We start from the raw sequence: 23,021 nt of genomic DNA, 5'->3' as shown, positions 1-23,021 counted from the left end.
TGCAGCTTATACGCACCTATAAACAGTTCATAAATGAGTTTAAATCGGCAGATTTGCCATATGACCCTAACTTGACGAAACGCCCGTAGAACTTTGTAAAAACGATCATAAAAGAGTCCCAAGATGATTACCTTGGCAAACCAAGTATAAATCCTGAAGAACCAGCAAGAACAACAATTTCCTATCTTCCAAAAATAGCTCCAAACACAGCTAATAGAAGGGGAAAATGATTGCAAAGCGTAGAGATTGCGCTTCTAGGCACGGGGGCAAACTTTAACGATAGAAATCGTTAAAAACGCACCTTAATCACTCAAGAACACCATGAAACCCTCTCTTAAGCTTTCTCACTGTTTTGGGACGAAGATGAAATATTTTGGGGTCTTAAAAGTCGGATTTTCTGACTTATACCACTTGTTTGACCCGACCCGGTTCGCGACCCGATTTCAGTCCGGACAGTCCGCGGTAAAACAGTCATAACGTTTTACTCCAATGTCAGTTTAATTTGAGATTTCTTTGGTTGCAAACTAGCCTCGTAGACCTTCGATTTGGTAGGTTGTGGGTCCCATAACTCGTTATATATTGGGAGAAATGATCTTATACATTTGACCCAAAGTTTAGAAAATTTATTAGAGAAATTTACGATAACTTTTGCTCACCTTTATTTCGCAACTTGCTTGACTCCAAAATTTAACATGTGACCAGTGTAATATTATAATACCTCATAATACATTATTCTTAGCATATTATACACTCTTAGTCTTATCCCATAGGTGCAAGTTAACTTAAACCTTCCGAACGCGCGGGGTGCTACCCGAGCCATTTCTTTAACCATGAACCTTTGTTTAAGGGATTCCTTTGACTTAAAGCTTTAGTTTAGTTCCTTGATATTACCACACATTTTCAGTCTTATTCTCTTAATGTGCTATACCCAATCATATATACCTAATATAACCACGCCACGTTACATATATTACGTAAGAGAAGAGAGAAACACCTGGGGTCTCACAAATCTTCCCACAAACCTTATTAGTACAAGCATGTATAAATAATGCTCTTATACCCAAGAATCATACTCCAAATCAACCATCTTTTATCCAAATTCGAAATTGAAGATTAGGGGTTTTAATCTTACCTCTTAGATGAAGAACGTGCGAGATTTCCTTGTTAATCTTCCAAGATTTGAGCAAGACTTGATGAATAATTAGCATAGGGTTTCCTATCTCTCTAAAAGACCCCCCCCCTCCCTCTAAAAATATCAAATTTTTGGCCAAAATGACTTAACCCCTCTTTATTTTCGGCCTTGGGGTTATTTAATGAGTTCCCACGTGCGCGTCCGTGGATTTGGCCGTGCATTGGCCGCGGATTTGAGGCAGAAACACTCAAATATGAGCGACCGCGGATTTGGCCGCGCATCTGGCCACGCATCTGGCCACGCATATGACACATGTCCTGTAAAATGGCCATAACTTTCTGTATACATATCCAAATGACAAACGGTTTGATGAGTTTGAAACTAGATTCAAAGGGCTTTAATTTGATAGGTTAGAACCATATAAGTCATTATATTGAGGTAGTTCTATTCATTTGAAGTTGGATCTTATGCCAATTGAAATATCATTTCCACTTAATGTGTCCAATTATAATGACGAACGGTTTGATGCGTTGGAAACTAGATTAAAAAGGATTTAATATGATAAGTTATACACCATATAAGTCATTATATTTAGGGAGTTCTATTCATTTGAAGTTGGGTCTTGTGCCAATTAAAACATCCTTTCCACTTAATGTGTCCAACTTGTTCCATACAAGTTCTTGTCATTTCCAAAACTCCTTAGTATGTTCCAACACACCTTAAACATACATTATCAATTCAACATGATGTGTCTCTATCCCATAGGTCTCCTTTAATACTCAAATACGTTATTCCCAAATACCGTTGGCGCACTTTAAAAACTTAAATAATTAAGAAATTTTTATGAGGCGTAACACAATGCAGAGTTGGCCTAGACCGTCATCAGCTACAGAGATCCGGATTTTTCTTGGTTTGGCAGGGTATTAGCATCATTTTATAGAGGGATTCTCATCTATTGCAGCACCTATGACCAGGCTGACCCAGAAGGGTGCTCTATTCAACTGGATAAAAGAGTGTGAGGAGAGCTTTCAGAAGCTCAAGACAACTTTGACTACAGTCCCAATATTGGTATTGCCTACAGGTTCGGGGTCTTATACTGTATATTGTGATGCATCGCGGATTGGTCTCGGTGCGGTGTTGATGCAGGACGGTAGGGTGATTGCCTACGCGTCCAGACAGCTGAAGGTACATGAAAAGAACTATCTTGTCCACGACCTTGAATTAGCAGCTATTGTTTATGCCTTGAATATTTGGAGGCACTATTTGTATGGTGTACCTTATGAGATCTACACCGATCATCGGAGTTTGCAGCATCTGTTCAAGTAGAAGGATCTTAATTTGCGTCAGAGGAGGTAAATAAAGCTGCTTAAGGATTATGCTATCACCATTTTGTACCACCCTGGGAAGGCCAATGTGGTGGCCGATGCTTTGAGTCGCTGGGTAGAGAGTTTGGGGATCTTAGCATATCTACCAGCAGCAAAGAGGACCATAGCATTGGATGTCCAGGCCTTAGCCAGCCAGTTTGTGAGATTGGCTATTTCTGAGCCGAGTCGAGTATTGACTTGTGTGGTCTCTCGGTCTTCTCTTTATGACCGGATCAGGGAGCGTCAGTATGATGACCCCCATATGTTTTTCCTTAAGGACACGGTCCAGCACGGTGATGCTAAGGAGGTCACTATTAAGGATGATGGTGCATTGAGGATGCAGGGCAGGTTATGTGTGCCCAATGTAGATGGTTTGTGAGAGTTGATTCTTCAGGAGGCTCACAGTTCGCGGTACTCCATTCATCGGGGTACCGCGAAGAAGTATCAGGACTTAAGGCAACATTACTGGTGGAGGAGGATAAAGAAAGACATAGTGTAGTATGTGGCTCGCTGTCCAAATTGCCAACAGGTTAAGTATGAGCATCAGCGGCCAGGTGGATTGCTTCAGAAGATAGAGATTCCGGAGTGGAAATGGGAGCGGATCACTATGGATTTCGTTGTTAGACTCCCACGAACTCAGCGGAAGTTTGACGCAGTTTGGATGATTGTGGATAGGCTGACCAAGTCATCTTATTTCATTCGTGTGATGACTACCAATTCTTTCGAGCAGTTGACTCAAATTTATATCCGTGAGATTGTCAGGCTTCATGGCGTACCGATATCTTCTAGCAGTTAAAGGTACAAACTTGGTTCAGGATGTCCTGGATAATGTGAAGGTGATTTAGGATCGACTTTGCATAGCCCAGTCCAGACAGAAAAGTTATGCGGATCGGAAGGTTTGTGGTGTTGTATTCATGGTTGGAGAGCGGGTCTTGCTCTAAGTTTTGCCTATGAAGGGCGTTATGAGGTTCGGAAAGAAGGGCAAGTTGAGCCCAAGGTTAATTGGTCCATTTGAGGTATTGCAACGAGTTGGGGAGGTTGCTTATGAGGTTGCCTTACCTCCTAGTCTAGCAGGAGTCCATCCAGTATTCCATGTTTCTATGTTCCAGAAGTATCACGGCGATCTGGCTTATGTGTTGGATTTCAGCTCAGTCCAGTTGGACAAAGATCTATCTTATGTTGAGGAGCCAGTGGCTATTTTGGCCAGGCAGGTTCGAAAGCTGAGGTCAAAGAACGTTGCTTCTGTGAAGGTTCAGTGGAGGGGTCAGTCAGTCGAGGAGGCGACTTGGGAGACCGATCAGGATATGCGCAGTCGTTATCCTCATATTTTTACCACTTTAGGTATGTCTTTATGCTCGTTCGAGGACGAATGACTATTTTAAGAGGGGGAGGATGTAACGACCCGGCCGGTTGTTTTGAGAGTAATAGCCATGATCCCCTATTAACTGCTTCCCCCGTATCTTTTTCTGCTTATGTGACTTGTCGGGAGGTTTTGTTTTTGGTTTCGGAGTGTTTTGGGCCATTTAGTCCCTAAACGGAAGCTTAAGTCTTAAGATTTTGACCGTAGTCAAAACTGTGTGAAGACCACTCCAGAATGGAGTTCCGTAGGTTTCGTTAGCTCTATTGGGTGATTTTGGACTTACAGGCGTGTCCGGATTGTGTTTTTGAGGTCTGTAACTAATTTAGGCTCGAAATGGCGAAAGTCGAATTTTTGGAGATTTTGACCGGTAGTGGACATTTTGATATCGGGGTCAGAATCCGATTCCGAAAGTTGGAGTAGGTCCGTAATGTCGAATATGACATGTGTGTAAACTTTGAGGTCAATCGGACGTGATTTGATAGGTTTCGGCATCGGTTGTAGAAGTTTGAAGTTTCAAAGTTCATTAAGTTTGAATTGGAGGGTGATTCATGTTTTTTGCATTGTTTGATGTGATTTGAGGGCTCGACTAAGTCCGTATGGTGATTTAGGACTAGTTGGTATGTTTGCTTGAGGTCTCGGAGGCCTCGGGTGTATTTCAGATGATTAACGGATTGAGTTTTGGACTTATGCAATTGCTAAAGCTATTTAAGTTGTGGTGTTTTCGCACTTGCAGTGGGGAGACCGCATGTGCGGGATCGCATGTGTGGAATGATGGTTGCAGGAGTGGTATGGGGGGCATGGGCAAGGGTCACAGATGCAGAAGTCAAACTGTAGGAGCGGGCTCGCAGGTGCGGCCCAAAACTCCTAGATGCGGTCCTAGCCATTTAAGTCATTTTCGCACCTGCGATGGTTTTCCCGCTGGTGCGGTTGAAGGCTCGAAGAAGCGAGTTTATTGGGCAGAAAATAGGATTTCGAGGGTTGATTTCCCATTTCGATTTTGGGAGTTTGAGAGCTCGGTGTGAAGCGATTTTTCAAGATTTCTTCAAGGAGATTATTGGGGTAAGTGGTTCTAACTCGGATTGGACTATATTTCATGAATCTATTGTTGTTTTCATCTTCTAATTAAGGATTTGAGTTGGAAATTTGGGGGATAATGGTAGAAACTTCATAGGCTATAATTTCGAGTTTTAGAAGGCGATTTGAGGTCGGATTCGAGTAATTCTTTTATGGTTAGACTCGTGAGTAAATGTATGTTCGTATTTTGTGACTTTTACCCGATTTCGAGACGTGGGCCCGGGGAGACTTTTTAGGGCGATTTTCTAATTTCTCGCTTTAGCTTTGATTTCATTAACTAGATTAGTTTCTTATAGTTATATTTATGATATATAATTTTTGGCTAGATTTGGGTCATTCGGAATCGGATATTCGTAGAAAAAGCATTGTTACGGATTGATTTGAGCTTGGTTCGAGGTAAGTGGCTTACCTAACCTTGTGTGGGGGAGATCCCCTTAGGATTTGGTACTATTGTGACATGTGAGCGTCGTGTACGTGAGGTGACGAGTACGTACATGGGCTATTTGTTGAAAAATCTGATTTATTTTACTGAGTAACGACTTGTTTCCTTTAATTTGAGTTATACCGTTTAAATGAGTATTAGTCTATTTTTCATTCTTAATTGAGTAACCCAATATGCATAGTTATCCTGCTTAGTCTAATATCACATGTCTACGTGCTTTAAATGCTTATTTGAACTCTGTGAAGCATGCCTAGTTGATTTCCTGTTTTTCCTAGTTCTTTATCAGTCTTAACTGTAAAATTCTTGCTGTTAACTATGGTATTTATCGGTTGAGCTGTATATTTACTTTTGAGACTACGAGGAGGTTTCTCGGGAGTTCTCCTTGCATATTTACTTTTGAGACTACGAGGCGGTTCATCGGGAGTTCTCCCTGCGTATTTACTTTTGAGACTACGAGGCGGTTCCTCGGGAGTTCTCCCTGCACATTTACATTGAGACTACGAGGTGGTTCCTCGGGAGTTCTCCCTGCATATTTACTTTTGAGACTACGGGGCGGTACCTCGGGAGTTCTCTATGTATATTTATTTTGGGACTACAAAACGGTATCTCGGGAGATCCCCTGCTGTTTACCCCTGTGTGTTGTACTGTTGCCTTGCTGTGTTTCCTTTTGTTAAATTCTAGTCTCTTATTATATTGTATATTCTCATGCTTTATTTATTATATACCAGTGGGCCTGACCAGACCTCATTAATACTAGACCGAGATTAGACTTGGCACTTAGTGGGTAACGTTGTACTCATGCTACTCTTCTGCACATATTTTTTGTGTGTAGATCCAGGTACTACTTATCAGCTCTGCTATTAGCTGAGAGTGCTTGCTGTTGTACGGAGACTTCAAGGTACATCTGTCATGTCCGCATAACTTAGAGTCCCTCTCTATTCTCTCCTATGTCATTTACCTTTCGTACTTCTTTTGTTAGACTCTGGTGTATAGAGATACTAGTTTTCTTCTGTAGCTTGTGACTTACGATGTTTCAGGTTTTGGGAAGACTATGTATTATAGAGTATTGGTTATTGTACATGCCAAACGGCATTGTTATTAGTTATTCAGTTACCCACTGTTGTTACTTTCCAAGTTTTACTTTTGTTTTTGTTATATTTCTGCAATTTATTAGGCTTACCTAGTCGTAGAGACTAGGTGTCGTCACGACATTATACGGAGGGAGTTTGGGTCGTGAAAACCTCTCTTTTTCTTATAGATCCACTTGCATCCAATGGGTTTAACCCCATCAGGTGATTCTACAAGATCTCATACTTGATTAGAGTGCATAGACCCATCTCTGATTTTATACCAGCAACCCACTTATCAACATCTTTATCATGTAGTGCTTGGTCGTAATTGACAGGTTCGGAAGTTGGCTCCTCAGGGATCCTATCATATGATTCTCCCAAGAGCGTATAATGAACTGGCTGTCTTATTTCTCTCCCACTATGACTACGCACTACATCAGTTGCAACTACACCATTATGATCTTGTGGTTGAACCACATCATTATCAGGAACCCCAGTCTCTATGTTATCCACAGGGATATCAACGACTTCATCCTGTTGTGCAGTTTGCTCAACATAACTCCCACTACTTTGTGGTAGTATGACTTCGGGCACTTGTTCTTGTGGGACATCAAGTCTATTGACATTTCTCCCACTACTAAAATGCAATGGTGTGTCAAAATCGACTTTCGGGGTTTGCATTTGGTCATTTTATTTTTCAGATGACCGAGTTTCCATTCCTTTTCTAAGTTCCTGTAAAACAAGTTTACTTCTAGGAACATGGTTCATCAAATAGTCCGCTTCAAGAAACTTGGCATTTGTGCTAACAATTACCTTTTTTTCTTTAGGACAATAGAATAAACCACCTTTCGTCCCTTTTGGATAACCCCAAACTCGAATGTGCCGCAGACTAGGTTTGCACCCAGTCCACAATTCTATGGTACTGACTTTGAAGGAACTAAATTCAGAACATAATTTGTTGTTTCTAAGGCATGTCCCCAAAAGAACGAAGGCAAACTAGAATAACTCATCATTGATCTAACCATTTCCATAAGAGTCCTATTTCTTCTTTCAGTTACACCATTTTGTTGTGGAGTTCCAGGTGCAGATAATTGAGAGGTTATTCCACATTCTGATAAATAACTAATGAGTTCCGCATAGAGGTACTCCCCACCACGATCAGATCGTAGTGTTTTGATATATTTATTATGTCGCTTTTCAGTCTCTGTCTTAAATTCTTTGAACTTTTCAAAACATTCAAACTTTCGATACAATAAATAAATATATCCATACTTTGAGTAATCATCTGTGAAGGTAACAAAATACTCATAACCACCTCTTGCTTGGACATTCATTTGACCACACAAATCAGAATGAATTAACTCTAATTTATCACGTGGTCGATTTTCTTTTGAGGAAAAATTTCGTTTTGTCATTTTTCCTTCTAAACAAGATTCACGAGTTGGTAGTGCCTCTACTTTTAATGAACTTAAAGGTCCATCCTTAACCAATCTTGAAATTTTTTTAGATTTATATAATCTAAATGCAAGTGCCATAAATATGTTTCACTCAATTCAGAAGAACGTTTTCTCTTATTTAGTAAATCAATATAATTCAGTTCTTTATGTTGTAACGGTTTAGGAATAGAGCCAACAATAAAAAGACCATTAATCAATGTAGCCGATGAGAGATAACGTTTATTATGACTAATAACACATTTATCAATATCATAAAAATTAATGTCATAACCATCTCTCATAGCGCTAGAAACTGAAATTAAATTCCTTCTAACGGAAGGTACATATAATGTGTCCTTTAAAGCTAAAACTCTATTACTACCAACCGAAATACTAATATTTCCTATTGCTAAAGCAGGGGTTGTTGAACCATCTACTTGATAAACATTGATTTCTCCTCTACTTAGCCGTCGCGTTACCTGAAACCCCTGCAAATAAGTGCAGACATGATTAGTGGTTCCCGAATCTACACACCATGACATGGTAGAAATAGCCGCTAAACAAGTAGATGTAAATCACCTGGTTTATTATTCGGTTTAGCCAGATAAGCCGGACATTGCTTCTTATGATACCCAGGCTTCTTGCAGTGATAAAACTTGCTCTTAGCCTTTTTCACACCAGCAGTTGCACCACCAACAGAGGATTTTTGAGCCTTTTTCTTCTTCTGCCCGCCTCTCAGCTTAGAAGAATAACCTACCTCAAAATTTAATGCCACAAGGGGAGCTTGTTGCTTGATAATAGTATCTGCCGACTGCAGCTCATTCAACAATTTCGCAAGTGACAAATCCATTCTGTTCATATTATAATTCAGGCGAAACTGCTGAAAACAGCCAGGCAGAGTCTGCAGGATCATCTCAACCTGCGTATCCTTATCAATGTTAGATCCAAGGACCTCCAGTTCATTCAAAAGACTCATCATTTTCAGAACATGGTCCCTAACATATGAACCTTCAACCATTTTGGTATTCAAAAAAGCTTTCATGGCAGTCTGCTTAGCCGCACGATTATGATCTCCAAACATTTCTTTGAGATTTTCTGGAATGTCATATGCAGACTCCATAGACTGATGTTGATGTTGCAGAACATTTAACATAGATGCCAGAATGTAACACCGCGCCATCTCATCAGCCTTAACCCATTTTTGGTAAGCTATATGTTCATCATCCGTAGCATTATCTCCAAGTTTTTCTGGACACACCTCATCGAGCATAAATTTGTACTCTTCAGCAATTAGGACAATATCCAAATTTCGTTTCCAATCAACATAATTCGGACCTTCAAGTTTGTTTTGAGTAAGAATAGCAGCAAAGGGATTGAAAGCAGTCATTGTTAATGTGAGAGATAATTAAATAAATAGATCAAAATCGGTCACGTATTATTGAATATTAAAATTCAAAACACACTACATACGTATAATCCACGCACCTTGAACAACAACTTTCGATGGAAAAAGAGCTATTCTTGCAACATATATATGTAATGACAAATTATTCACTCCAAGAATTTAAATAGGTCAACTCAGATGGAGAGCAAACTGTTAATTTAAGTCAAGTGAATATCAACATTTAATATACTAGTCCTATTGAACCAAGATACATACTCAGATAGAGAGTAAATATAAGTAATCAACAACTAGTATAACCTAGTGATTATCTATAATGAGTTTATCCGATATGGAAGAAGACCTGCGTCAACGTGTAAAATCACTATATCACCAGAATTTAACCCTGGAGTCCATAGAAAACGATCCCTACCACCATTGAATAAAAAACAACTCAAAAACAAATTTGAAAAATTTCCAGAAAATTAAAAAAAAAACATCCAAAACACCATCTAAACGACCCCGAAAGCTCGAAAAACAGCTTATGTCATGAGCGAAGCTGATGTGTATTGATCACTCGGTCGTTTCACATGGACCTGCCAACTTTCAGGTCAATCGGAGTCCGTCAACATGTTGACCTCCGATTTTCTGGCCAATTCGGCCAAATAGTGACTTTTGCGTTTTTCTTGGATTAACGAAATTTTCAGATTACTCTAATCAAATATCATCAACAATAAGCAGATATTACATGATTTTCAGAATAATTATAATATTCAGAACAAGTATTCATGCTAAAAAACAGTGCAGTTTTACAGAAAAATAATCTTTGCATGTAATTCAAAACTTTCATATTAACATGATACTACCTTTTATATTTATCCTAATCATTTAATTAGACGTGAGTAGGCTCTGATACCAATTGTTGGATTATGTATCTTAACGGAAGCAATTATAGTATCATATTCACGTGTAAATTAAATAATTAGCACACACGGAGATTATTCGAGTTACCTCTTGAAGCGTGAACAAAGCAGATTAATCTCGGTCTCCAGTTCCAGAGTTGCAAGACCGCGATCTCTGCAAAACCTCCACAATCCTCTACTGTGTTACCCAAATAATATCCATAAAAAGAGAATTTTGGGTGGGCGAAATTCCAAGGAAGAAAAACGTGTAAAACCAGTGTACAAAACGGCTACCCATATATATCCTACTTGCTCTAGATGGAAAATCTTATGTATTTTATAGCACAAGTTTTAAGGGTTAAAACTCTTTTCCAAAACCTGTTGGGTTTTCTTTTCCACCAGAAAAATGATTCCTTTATTTTCTATTATTTAGGCACAGTAGGGACCACAAAATTTAATTAACAAGGCTTCCTATTATGGAATAAATTTCGAAATTTGAAATTAATTTCTACCATAATAAATCACGAATTATTCCACTAAAATTCGTAATTGCAATCCTTAGTTCAATTTCGAAATTCTTCCATAAAATCTTATTTAACTCCCCATGTTAAGATTCAGATACTAACCAATCAAATCAAATTACTGACAATTTAATTTATCGACTACTTCCTTTAGACTTTCGCTTAACTTATTTCATGTGTCGGATACAAAATTCACCGGTCGAGTTTATACATGAAAACTTATAAGCTTTCATAAAGGAGTATCATCAATCTCAAAACTTGAGATATGGATTCTATCAACTAATTATTACTTCGCCAATTTATATCATTATTTTCCAATTTACCATGCTTATTGACCCACTAAAGAGTTTCGCCTTTTAATAAATCAAAACAGTAATTGACACACACAACTAATAATAATTATATCAAGATTAAGAGTATAAGTACATTTAATGGACTAGAGAAATTATCTTATTAAGTCAGTATAAAATACTTATCTCTACTTGATCCGTTCAATACATACAAAATGTACTAGCACAAGAAGTCGGAATTAAACCATTCTCATAATCAAGATAAATTATATTTAATCTTGTGCTACAATCATTCCGATGGTTTGTCCAATTCCATCATTGGATTGTGAACATAAACTTTATGACTTATAAGAATCGATGATTTAATCTTCCGTGTATAAGCTAAATTCTATACACTAAATCATCTACTATATAAGCAACGGACGCATAGACAAATACATGATCTATTTAAAATAAAACTTTATTGAATTGAATAAATAAATAAACAATTATTCCATAAAGAATACTATAACAATACGCATGATTTATAGTATATCCTAACACTATCAGCTAAATTCACGTCAGCGAGAGTAATTTTTAGTATTTTAAGCTAATTATATCTTGAAACATGATGATCTAGCTTACTTCAAACTGCATTTGATCAATTTACCCGTGAAGTATTTATGTAATATACACTGTAACACTGAAATGTAATGGTAGTAATTTGTAACAATGACTGCGGTCAGTTTACCGCCCATGTTGGTTATGCCATATCCTAGTCATTCCAGTCCACTTGTATATATACCATAAAGTAATGAACGATTGCTATATTTGTCTTGATTTGGAGCAAAGATTTCTTAATATATACATTTGCTGATACGCAATCTAATTGGGTTTTTAAACAATGACAACCTGCTTAGGTACTAACGTCCATCCAATTAAACAAATATTTTAGACCGTCGAATTCGCTGGAAATGACATAACATTGATACCTTTCTGCTCCTGAGTCCTGACTACAAGAATATTCAGAGCAACAATTATCCTATATTGATGTAATATTCAACAAAATGACCAATGAAATACAAGTTAGTTTTGCCTGTTAATTATAAAATTATATAGTAGCTGAGCTTCACTTTTATGTGAGATATTACTACTTGAGTTTAACTTCTACCTAATAAGTTTAAAGGGATTTTTACACTATCATTCCACCTAAAAAAAAAATAACCACCGAAAATGATTCGAAATTAGTGAGATAAAAAAATCTGAAAATGAGACAAGTAAAATGTTACAATAGATTGAAATTTGTTTAGCGTAAAACCTCTCTAACATTGTCTATGTAATAATACAACGATGCGCTGAATACATTTTCCTGGTATGTTCCCACTTGATTATAGATTTTGAGTAGTAAACTTCTCCTTAATAATCCAATTCAAGTGAGAGTCCAAAACTCATTTGTGGTTCTTTTGGACAAGTGTGACGAAAATGTGTGTTTAAAAAAAAGAGAAATATTTTTATATATATCGCTCTTTTAAAGAGCGCTATGCTTTAACGGAGTTTTGGCCGTTAAAGTATAACGCTCTTTTAAACCGCGCTATACCTATTTTGTGGGCCCACCAATAAGTCTCATGCGTTTAACTAACATAACAATAATTCAAATGGATATAGCGCTCTTTAAAAGAGCGCTATACCTAAAAAAAAATCAGCCCACCGAGCTAGGCATTGCCTTATTTAAAGGCGTTAGGATTTTACAAAAATCCTAACAAAAATATTCCTAACTCTCGTTCAAATTTTTCTTCTTGTTAAATTCTCAAGCATTTTTTCATAATGTCTGAAGTGCGAAAAGTAAGGGTTTTATTATATTGGGGAGGGTGAGGTTATGGTGGCGAATAACTCTGTGAGCTATAGTTTATCTCTGCAGTGTCATGTTAAGTTGCCACTTATAATGGAGTACGATAGATTGGTATCGTTGTTATGTAATAAAATGAGTGTGAGAAAATGTTCGGTGAACCTTAAAGTAACCGGAAGATATCCGTATTCCGTCACTCCGCAAGGGTTTGCTTGTTACGCTGAGTTTAACATCGACGATGATGAAACTTTGAGAGATTTTTTGAGGACTCCGGATGAATACCGAGAATTTTTTGTGATAAAAATGTTGGAAATGTACGTCAAGGTCGAAGACGTTCGTAATAATGAGGTTGCGCATAGTAGGGATAACCCTCAGTCATCGGGTGGTTATTCTGGAGCAGTTTTTGCCGGACAGATTCCGGATGAAAGAGTTTGCCCTGATTTAAACTTATCACTACAGGCGAATGAGGAGCGAGAAAATAATTTCTCTCATGCTTTACATAATCTACAAGACGAGTGGTAAACTTCAATTTTCCTTAGTGTTACGATGTATATTTTTGTTGTATTGAATTTGTATTAACACTCATATATTTCACAGGGGGTACCGGCCAGATATAACTCTTACAAGTTATGAACCCACGCCCAGTTGGAATATGCGTAGTTCTGGTGTGTTGGATCATGGTGGTCCATCCGAGAGTCATCACCAACATGCTAATGTCCATCAAGGAATGTCAATATATTACGACTTGTAAGTGAAGTGATGCTGGGTGCCCATGCTTGCCCGACACAGATACCTGTACAAGTAGGCGAGAACAGCAACACCCTAGCTGTACTGGGGTAAATCATCTAGAAGCTGAAAATGATGAAGAAATCGCAAGCTGACTAGGTTCCCAGAAGTGTTCGGGAACAAGACCCCCCCAAATAGAAGGAGCAACAGCAACCTCGTATACCGGTGAATATGCAGATCATCTGTCTCCCCGGTGATGTGGGGGTGCAATATCTCCAAATGCTATCGAATAGCTGTCAAAATCATGTGACTGGCCCCTGAGTGTGTAATCTCATCCTGTGGTCTGAAACTAGTGAGGTGTTGCAGCATGTCCAAATACTGTACACGCGTCATCTCTCTCATGGATTTAGGCAGTGCAATGGGCAGTCCATCAACAGGCATCCCATATAAAACCTCCATGTCCTGTAACGTGATGGTGGCCTCGCCAATGGGCAGGTGGAAAGTGTGCGTCTCTGGTCGCCACCGCTCTATCAGGGTCGGGATCAAAGACCAGTCGAGCTGCAGCCGTCCGATCTCCAAAATCCTGTAGAAGCCCGTATCCTGCAGGCGCTGGACTACACGGGGATAAAGTTCTCTGTCCTTCATAAAATCCCACATGTTGTCCACTCTCCTGGCGCGGAGAGTAGGGCTGCTTATCGGGCGTATTGGGCAGTTAATTACTCTTAACGGTTTGGCTTAACGGTTATCGACTTTTAAATGTATTAATCCGCTAGCCACCCGATAAAATATCGGGCGGATTGGTATCGGTTTAACTCTTATCGGGCGGTTATTGGGCGGTTTATCGGCCTAATTCAATCTATATTGTGTGTATTAATTATTTGTTGACCGCCTAGCATACAAATTCAGAATAGGAAATTATACATTGAGTCTAGACATACATGTCTGTTAACGCCTACATAAGAATGATGTAGTGTGTCATGTGTTGTAGAGTGAAAAAAGATGTGGCACAACACTGTTGTTCTTCTATTAAACATAGACAACATGCATTAGTTTTAAAAAATAAAAGCAGAGGTGAACCATAGACATCAACTTAAACAATCTTATTGTAGGGTGGGAGAAATAAGCTAAGCCTGGGATCTTTTGATGCATAGTACGTAAGGATACTGATTATTTAGGAATTAGGCGTTAGAACTTAGAGATAGAGTACTGGAAGAAGTGGAAGGGTTTTTGATCTTTAATATATATATATATATATATATATATATATATATATATATATATATATATATATATATTCTTAACGGGTTAACGGGTGCAATATCTCCAAATGCTATCGAATAGCTGTCAAAATCATGTGACTGGCCCCTGAGTGTGTAATCTCATCCTGTGGTCTGAAACTAGTGAGGTGTTGCAGCATGTCCAAATACTGTACACGCGTCATCTCTCTCATGGATTTAGGCAGTGCAATGGGCAGTCCATCAACAGGCATCCCATATAAAACCTCCATGTCCTGTAACGTGATGGTGGCCTCGCCAATGGGCAGGTGGAAAGTGTGCGTCTCTGGTCGCCACCGCTCTATCAGGGTCGGGATCAAAGACCAGTCGAGCTGCAGCCGTCCGATCTCCAAAATCCTGTAGAAGCCCGTATCCTGCAGGCGCTGGACTACACGGGGATAAAGTTCTCTGTCCTTCATAAAATCCCACATGTTGTCCACTCTCCTGGCGCGGAGAGTAGGGCTGCTTATCGGGCGTATTGGGCAGTTAATTACTCTTAACGGTTTGGCTTAACGGTTATCGACTTTTAAATGTATTAATCCGCTAGCCACCCGATAAAATATCGGGCGGATTGGTATCGGTTTAACTCTTATCGGGCGGTTATTGGGCGGTTTATCGGCCTAATTCAATCTATATTGTGTGTATTAATTATTTGTTGACCGCCTAGCATACAAATTCAGAATAGGAAATTATACATTGAGTCTAGACATACATGTCTGTTAACGCCTACATAAGAATGATGTAGTGTGTCATGTGTTGTAGAGTGAAAAAAGATGTGGCACAACACTGTTGTTCTTCTATTAAACATAGACAACATGCATTAGTTTTAAAAAATAAAAGCAGAGGTGAACCATAGACATCAACTTAAACAATCTTATTGTAGGGTGGGAGAAATAAGCTAAGCCTGGGATCTTTTGATGCATAGTACGTAAGGATACTGATTATTTAGGAATTAGGCGTTAGAACTTAGAGATAGAGTACTGGAAGAAGTGGAAGGGTTTTTGATCTTTAATATATATATATATATATATTCTTAACGGGTTAACGGATTATCCGTTAAGAAAATTGAATAATCAGCCCCCAAACCGATAAGCCGTTAATAAAAAAAATTTAATCCGTTCCCCTTCCGTTAAACCGTTAACCCAATACCAATAAGCCATTAAGCTTCGGTTCCGGTTCGGTTTTCGGTTTCGGTTTGATTTTGAATACCCCTAGCGGAGAGTCTGGGCCAGTAACTCTCCCTCCCATACGTAGGCGGACCTATGATCGCTCTGTAACACGAATAGCTCATCGGAGACAGGTCCGGGATGCATAGGCGGCACGTCCATGTCGTATACTGTAAATTAAACAACATTAATTGTATGTTTGATCTGTAAATTAAATAATTATTTTTTATAATTATATAATATTTAATTGGACAGAGTATGTATCTATGGGTTCCGGGATCCAGACTCGATATTTGATGCCCAGTAGGACCAAGCTATCCTGAGTTCTTGTGTGTGTCAATTTTATTATTTTCGTAATTTTGTATGTTTGTTTTGTAAATTAAATAATTAATTTTTATCATATTTAATTGGACAGAGTATATACCTATGGGTTCCAGGCTCGATATTTGAGGCCCAGTAGCACCAAGCTATCCTGAGATCTTGTGTGTGCTAATTTTATTATTTTCATAATTTTGTATGTTTGTTTTATAAATTAAATAATTAATTTTTAGCATATTTAATTGGACAGAGTATATACCAATGGGTTCCATGCTCGATATTTGAGGTCCAGTAGTACCAAGCTATCCTGAATTCTTGTGTGTGTCAATTTTAATATTTTTATAATTTTGTATGTTTGTTTTGTAAATTAAATAATTAATTTTTATCATATTTAATTGGACAAAGTATATACCAATGGGTTCCAGACTCGATATTTGAGGCTCAGTAGCACCAAGCTATCCTGAATTCTTGTGTGTGTCAATTTTAATATTTTTATAATTTTGTATGTTTGTTTTGTAAATTAAATAATTAATTTTTATCATATTTAATTGGACAGAGTATATACCTATGGGTTCCAGGCTCGATATTTGAGGCCCAGTAGCACCAAGCTATCCTGAATTCTTGTGTGTGTCAATTTTAATATTTTCATAATTTTGTATGTTTGTTTTGTAAATTAAATAATTAATTTTTATCATATTTAATTGGACAAAGTATATACCAATGGGTTCCAGGCTCGATATTTGAGGTCCATTAGCACCAAGCTATCATTAATTCTTGTGTGTGTCAATTTTAATATTTTCATAATTTTGTATGTTTATTTTGTAAATTAAATAATTAATTTTTATCATATTTAATTGGACATGGTATATACCTATGGGTTCCAGGCTCGATATTTTAGGCCCAGTAGAACCAAGCTATCCTGAATTCTTGTGTGTGTCAATTTTAATATTTTCATAATTTTGTATGTTTGTTTGTAAATTAAATAATTAATTTTTATCATATTTAATTGGACAGAGTATATACCTATGGGTTCCAGACTCGATATTTGAGGCTCAATAGCACGAAGTTATCCTGAATCCTTGTGTGTATCAATTTTAATATTTTCATAATTTTGTATGTTTGTTTTGTAAATTAAATAATTAATTTTTATCATATTTAATTGGACAAAGTATATACCAATGGGTTCCAGGCTCGATATTTGAGGTCCATTAGCACCAAGCTATCATTAATTCTTGTGTGTGTCAATTTTAATATTTTCATAATTTTGTATGTTTATTTTGTAAATTAAATAATTAATTTTTATCATATTTCATTGGACAGAGTATATACCTATGGGTTTCAGACTCGATATTTGAGGTCCAGTAACACCAAACTATCCTGAATTCTTGTGTGTGTCAATTTTAATATTTTTATAATTTTGTATGTTTGTTTTGTAAATTAAATAATTAATTTTTATCATATTTAATTGGACATAGTATATACCTATGGGTTCCAGGCTCGATATTTGAGGTCCAGTAGCACCAAGCTATCCTAAATTCTTGTGTGTGTCAATTTTAATATATTCATAATTTTGTATGTTTGTTTTGTAAATTAAATAATTAATTTTATCATATTTAATTGGACAGAGTTTGTGTTTGATCTATCAGTATAAAGGATACTTAAACTACATGGATTCTACGCTAAAAGGTTCTACATTTTACTACGCTAAAAGGGCACTAGTCTTTAAGCAAATAATAATCTAAACTAGATAAAAATAACAAATATATTTTAATCACAAAACACTAATATCTTAGTCCGGATAAAAATAAAATACTAGTTTAATTATAAAAAAAAAATAAAACAACATGAAAACACATTCAAAACAACTAATATGCATTATTATACGAGTTTCGACATAAACTAAATCGGAATACCTTGATTTATGTTTTTCGGAAAGTCGATGAATTAAAAATTTGAGCCGTAAAAGAGAAAACCACAACAATAGAAGGCTTGACTAGGATGTGAGACCTACAATCTTATCTTTTTGTATGACGGGTGGGGTCCACTAAAAATTTTTTAGAAGGAAATTTGGGTGGGGGGGGGGGCGGGGGGATCGGTTAAAAATGGGGGCTATGGTTCGAGTGTGGGGAAGGAGGGGGACCGTTTATTTATGTATGTATAGCGCGGTATATAACTGCACTATACATATATATCGCGATTATATACCGCCCTATGCATAGCTGTCTTATCAGCCCTGTATAGCGCGATTTAAAAGAGCGCTATATATATAAAAATATTACTCCTTTTTTTAAACACATATTTTCATCACACTTGTTCAAAAGAATCACAAATGGATTGTGAATTTGATTACCTTGGGATTGATTTGTATTAGGGTTACAGTTAAACATTTTGGGTGCAAGTTTGAAAGTAGTGGGAAAGTTAACTTTTTATAAAAATGTAAACTTATTCTAATGGGAAAGTGAGCCAAATGATACCTTTTGTCACAGTCAGTTGAATATTAAAGTATTCATTAGGCATCTCCAACCCTCCATCTTCCCACAACAGGGCAATTTTTGCCACTACTAAGATCCAACCCTCTCCCATTTTTGCCCCCAAAATGGGATCAATAGTGTTCCTCCAAATATGTGATACACTATTCATTTTCCTATTACTATTTATGCATATTTTATTTAAAGTAACCAAAATCTATGAGTCCTAAAAAATATCACTGATATCCATCCTTTTTATCACAAATTTCGAAATTGAGTCAAAATTTGTGCCAAATTGTTCAAATATACTCCTATCTCTATGTATCTGACATTGTTTCCATTTCTTTATGTACATATTTTTGGTTAATGCTCTCCGACAATTTGGCCCGGGACTAATAAGAAGCGTACATTTTCATAGTTTCACACAATAATAAGGAATTATTGTACTAAGATATCCATAATTTTCTAGTATAACTAGGTATACTATACAATATACAGATGGCATAATTCAGATGAACGAACAGATTATATTAGGCATTTCTCTTATCCAAAGAATAAAATACTCCTATTACAATATGAAAACCAAGACAAAAATCTCAGAAGCATTGACTGACGCAAAACTAAGACTTTGGTTTCCCACCGTAAGCTTGTTGGCAAATGGACGTAGGTTTCTGTGATTTCAAGCAAAGTTGCGAAGAAGTCGGACATTTTTGTAAACAATTGTCCCCTAAACTGCCGGTGACTCCCGTTTGCCGGCCGAAAAATCCAGCCGGCGGCGACCCATTCAAGAAATTACCGTCCAAATACAACCTTTTCAACGTCACCTTTTTACTGTACTGCCACGGGATTGGTCCACGAAACCTGTTATAGCTCAGCGACAGTGAAGACAACCGAGGAAAAAACGCGAAATTTACGGGCAAATAGCCTTCGATTTTGTTGAAACCCAAGTCGACGGCGACGAGGTCGCTGTTCAGATTTCCAGTCCTTGAGATCTCGACACGTGTAAAGCCGTTATTCGCCATGTCGACTTGTTGCAGTGAAGGTAACTGAAAAAACCAAGCTTCAATCGTTCCGGATAACAAATTTTCACTCAGCTCAACTACTTCCAGCTGTTTTAACCCATCAAATGACAACTTTAATAGAGACCCAGATAAAGAATTAGCCTTCGCTGCAAGTTCTATAAGATTCGGGGGTAACTTTGGGAGTGACCCGGTAAGCTTATTATAACTAAGATCCAGTCTTCTCAAGCTAGTGAGTTGGTTCATCGAATTTGGTAACCCAGAAATCGAGTTATGAGAAAGATCAAGGGAAAGAAGAGATTTAAGAGAAGTGAGCGATGGTGGGACTGATCCAGAAAATGAGTTAAGTCTCAAAACGAGGTTTTTGAGATTGGGAAGAGAGGAGAGAGAAGCAGGAATTGGGCCGTAGAAGTTGTTATTCTGAAGATCAAGAGTGACGAGTTGAGTGAGTTTAGAAATTAACGGAGTAAGCGTACCTGAGTAACCAGCTGGGTCAAGAGTGAGTTCAGTAACTCTATTACCAGAACTACAAGAAAGTCCACAAGTGAAATGAGTCACACGAGGAACAGAGCAAGGGTCAGAACTGAAATTCCAAGAACCTAAACAAGAATATGAAGGAATACTAGAAGGTTTAATGGCGGCTTTAAAAGCTTGAAGTGCGATGATATCAGAAGATGGAGGAAGAGATTGAACTGAACTTAAGCAAAGAAAGAGAAAGAAGAAGAAGAAAACAGAGGTTATTGATTTTGACATGTTTGAAAATGGCTTACAATGTGATCAAAGTTTTTCAAGTTTGGTTTTGTAATGGAGGGTTATGGTTTTAGGTGTGAAACGTGGTTAGGTTTGTGGGACCTTTTTGAAGTCCACTGATATCTTTGTACCATTAGCTGGAGAGCAGTATATATAGTATTAAGTTACTAAGTAAGGTCTAATCTATAGAGTATTTCATCAACTCGTGATTAAAATAAATAGTCTACTTATATTTGATTTGCTGTCATTTGGTTTATTTTAGGAATAGGGCCTTTACATTATAAGGTTGGTGAGCAGGTGCTTGTTAAACAAATAGGAATGATAAAATTATTCGGAATCCCCATATGATTATAAGATATTGATAATGATGAAACTAAAGCTTAACTTAAAAGTTTTTTAATTATCATTTGATTAAGAAGAGAGCTTAAAATGCTGGCACAAAAAAATATAAGTGGCTTACTTCAAAATTGAAATTTTTGTTTATTAACGTCATGACATAATTCTATGGATAGGCTCTCTTTTATTTATTTATTTTTTATTATCGAGTTGTATAGGCTATTCAGTGCCGCCTCAAATATTATATGAATTACTTACCACGAGATAATTCTGCTCACCAAGATGAGATGAATGTAACAAATTATCGTTTTAAGTTTTATATTAACAACATCCTCAGTCAGAGCTTATTTTACCAGAATTGTTTAGTACGATTTATATTTACTTTGTGGTTTACGAGGTATTACACAATGAACTGATTATTCATTTCGCATCCAAATAATAGCGATTATAGATTTTCTGAGAATTTTCAAAAAAAATAAAATAAATTGAAGATTGAACTTGAGGGAGAGGGAAGTGGGGAGGCTTGAGAATCTGATGGTCTGGCGAATGGCCCATTAAACGGTGCATTATTGTTTCCAAAAAGTTTAACAACACAAAGGAAAAAGCTTTTCTATCACTGCAATTCTTCTATTCATCAAAGCCGAAGGTGTTCCTTTTTGGAACATGGGCGTTTGGTCAGTTTTGTTGAAATTTTATTCGGAGAAAGTTTGGAATTTATTTTAATAAATAATTTCTCGAAATTAGTTTGTGTTCTATAGTGTTTTTGAAAAAAACATGGTAATTATTCACCATTAAACTTTTTTTTGCTTTACAGGAATATTTACATTTAGTATTTGAAAAAAACATTGTTTTTTTCTCGATTAAGCACGATTAATTTCCTGAAATTCTATCAGACAATTCAACTAGTAAAGTGAAAGTTGGCATAGATAGCAACAGGATAATATGACGCACTACTTATGCTATTTCAAGTTGGGAAGTGATGATCCTTTTGACTTTTTCGAGCCTCTTTCTTATTTTAAACTTTTACCTGGTCCGTGAAAATTTAGTGGGCGTTTGGACACAAGAATTGTAAAAAAAAATTATTTTTTTTTAAAGAAAAAAATAATATTTAAAAATTAGAGTTGTATTTGGACATTAATATAATTTTGAGTTGTTTTTGAAGTTTTGCGAGTGACCTGAGTGAAAATTTTGAAAAATGTCTTTTTGGAGTTTTTTAAGTTTTCGAAAAATTCCAAATTTTATCTTCAAGTGAAAATTAGAATTTTTATGGCCAAACACTGATTTCGAAAAAAAATAAAAAAATTATTATGTCCAAACGGGCTCTTAGTGCCTTCGACAGGACATAAAAATTGTAGTTTTTGAAAAAAAATAGTATTTGGAGTTAAGTTGAAAAATGATATTTGAAATTTAAAATTATGTTTGTACATGTATTTTATTTGAAAAATGTTGCAGTTTTGTGAGTGGGAAAAAAAAAATCTGAAAATTTTGGAAAAGTCGTCAAAACAACATTTTGATTTTTGAAAAATACATTTTCGAAAAATTTTAAAAAATGTGCAAAATTTAATGGACGAATACATTTTTGAAAAAAAAAATTGAAAAAGGAAAAAGATTTATGGACAAACGGGCCTTAATATCCTACCTTATAATCTCCTTGCTTATTTTCTTTTCCCCTCCATCTATATAATAAAAACTTCCAAAACTAATCCCAAGAACAAGTAGATTGATTTATTAGTAACCGAATAACCAAAAAGCTGGTTTCCCTTTTTATTGTTGAAAAAGCTCTAAGATGAAACACCCCCCACCCCACCCCTTTTAATAGTCTTTTCCTTTTCCTTAAAGGACTATCTTAGGATTAACATGTTAGAATCGCACTAATAGTTCTAAAGTAAGTTTAATTATAGTTTTTTATTGTCAATTCCCCTTGTATAGGGGGGAAATGCAAAACGAAAAGGAAAAAGAGATGATTTTTTACGACAAGGAATCTAGTTGAAGCTGTACGGTGATATTTTTCACAGTTTGCTGATGCTTACAACCACAAAGTGTAAAGGAAAACGGTGGGGGGTGGGTGATGTGGTCTTCATTTACGGAACTACCGACGCAGTAACATCATCAGCATGTGGTGAGGTCTCAGTCCTCAGATACTACAATTAGTAAAACTCTGTCCGGG

General features: G+C 36.8%; 2 protein-coding genes across 2 annotated transcripts; both read right to left on the bottom strand.

The window, feature by feature from the left end:
• Positions 1 to 6,670: 6,670 nt before the first annotated feature.
• Positions 6,671 to 7,123, bottom strand: LOC107789447 (uncharacterized). The gene has a single exon (XM_016611258.1). The coding sequence runs from the start codon at positions 7,121 to 7,123 to the stop codon at positions 6,671 to 6,673; it is 453 nt and encodes a 150-aa protein (XP_016466744.1).
• A 12,057-nt stretch (positions 7,124 to 19,180) lies between these two features.
• Positions 19,181 to 20,677, bottom strand: LOC107799896 (protein STRUBBELIG-RECEPTOR FAMILY 7-like). The gene has a single exon (XM_016623026.2). The coding sequence runs from the start codon at positions 20,519 to 20,521 to the stop codon at positions 19,370 to 19,372; it is 1,152 nt and encodes a 383-aa protein (XP_016478512.1). The 5' UTR covers positions 20,522 to 20,677; the 3' UTR covers positions 19,181 to 19,369.
• Between the last annotated feature and the right edge of the window lie 2,344 nt (positions 20,678 to 23,021).

The sequence above is a fragment of the Nicotiana tabacum genome, chromosome 19 (genome assembly GCF_000715075.1).
Source record: "Nicotiana tabacum cultivar K326 chromosome 19, ASM71507v2, whole genome shotgun sequence".
Taxonomy (NCBI): Eukaryota; Viridiplantae; Streptophyta; class Magnoliopsida; order Solanales; family Solanaceae; genus Nicotiana; species Nicotiana tabacum.
This window is presented reverse-complemented; position numbering and strand designations above follow the sequence as displayed.

Coding starts and splice junctions, on each gene's coding strand:
- LOC107789447 (XM_016611258.1), bottom strand. CDS start 7,123: ATGCAAACCCCGAAAGTCGATTTTGACACACCATTGCATTTTAGTAGT.
- LOC107799896 (XM_016623026.2), bottom strand. CDS start 20,521: ATGTCAAAATCAATAACCTCTGTTTTCTTCTTCTTCTTTCTCTTTCTT.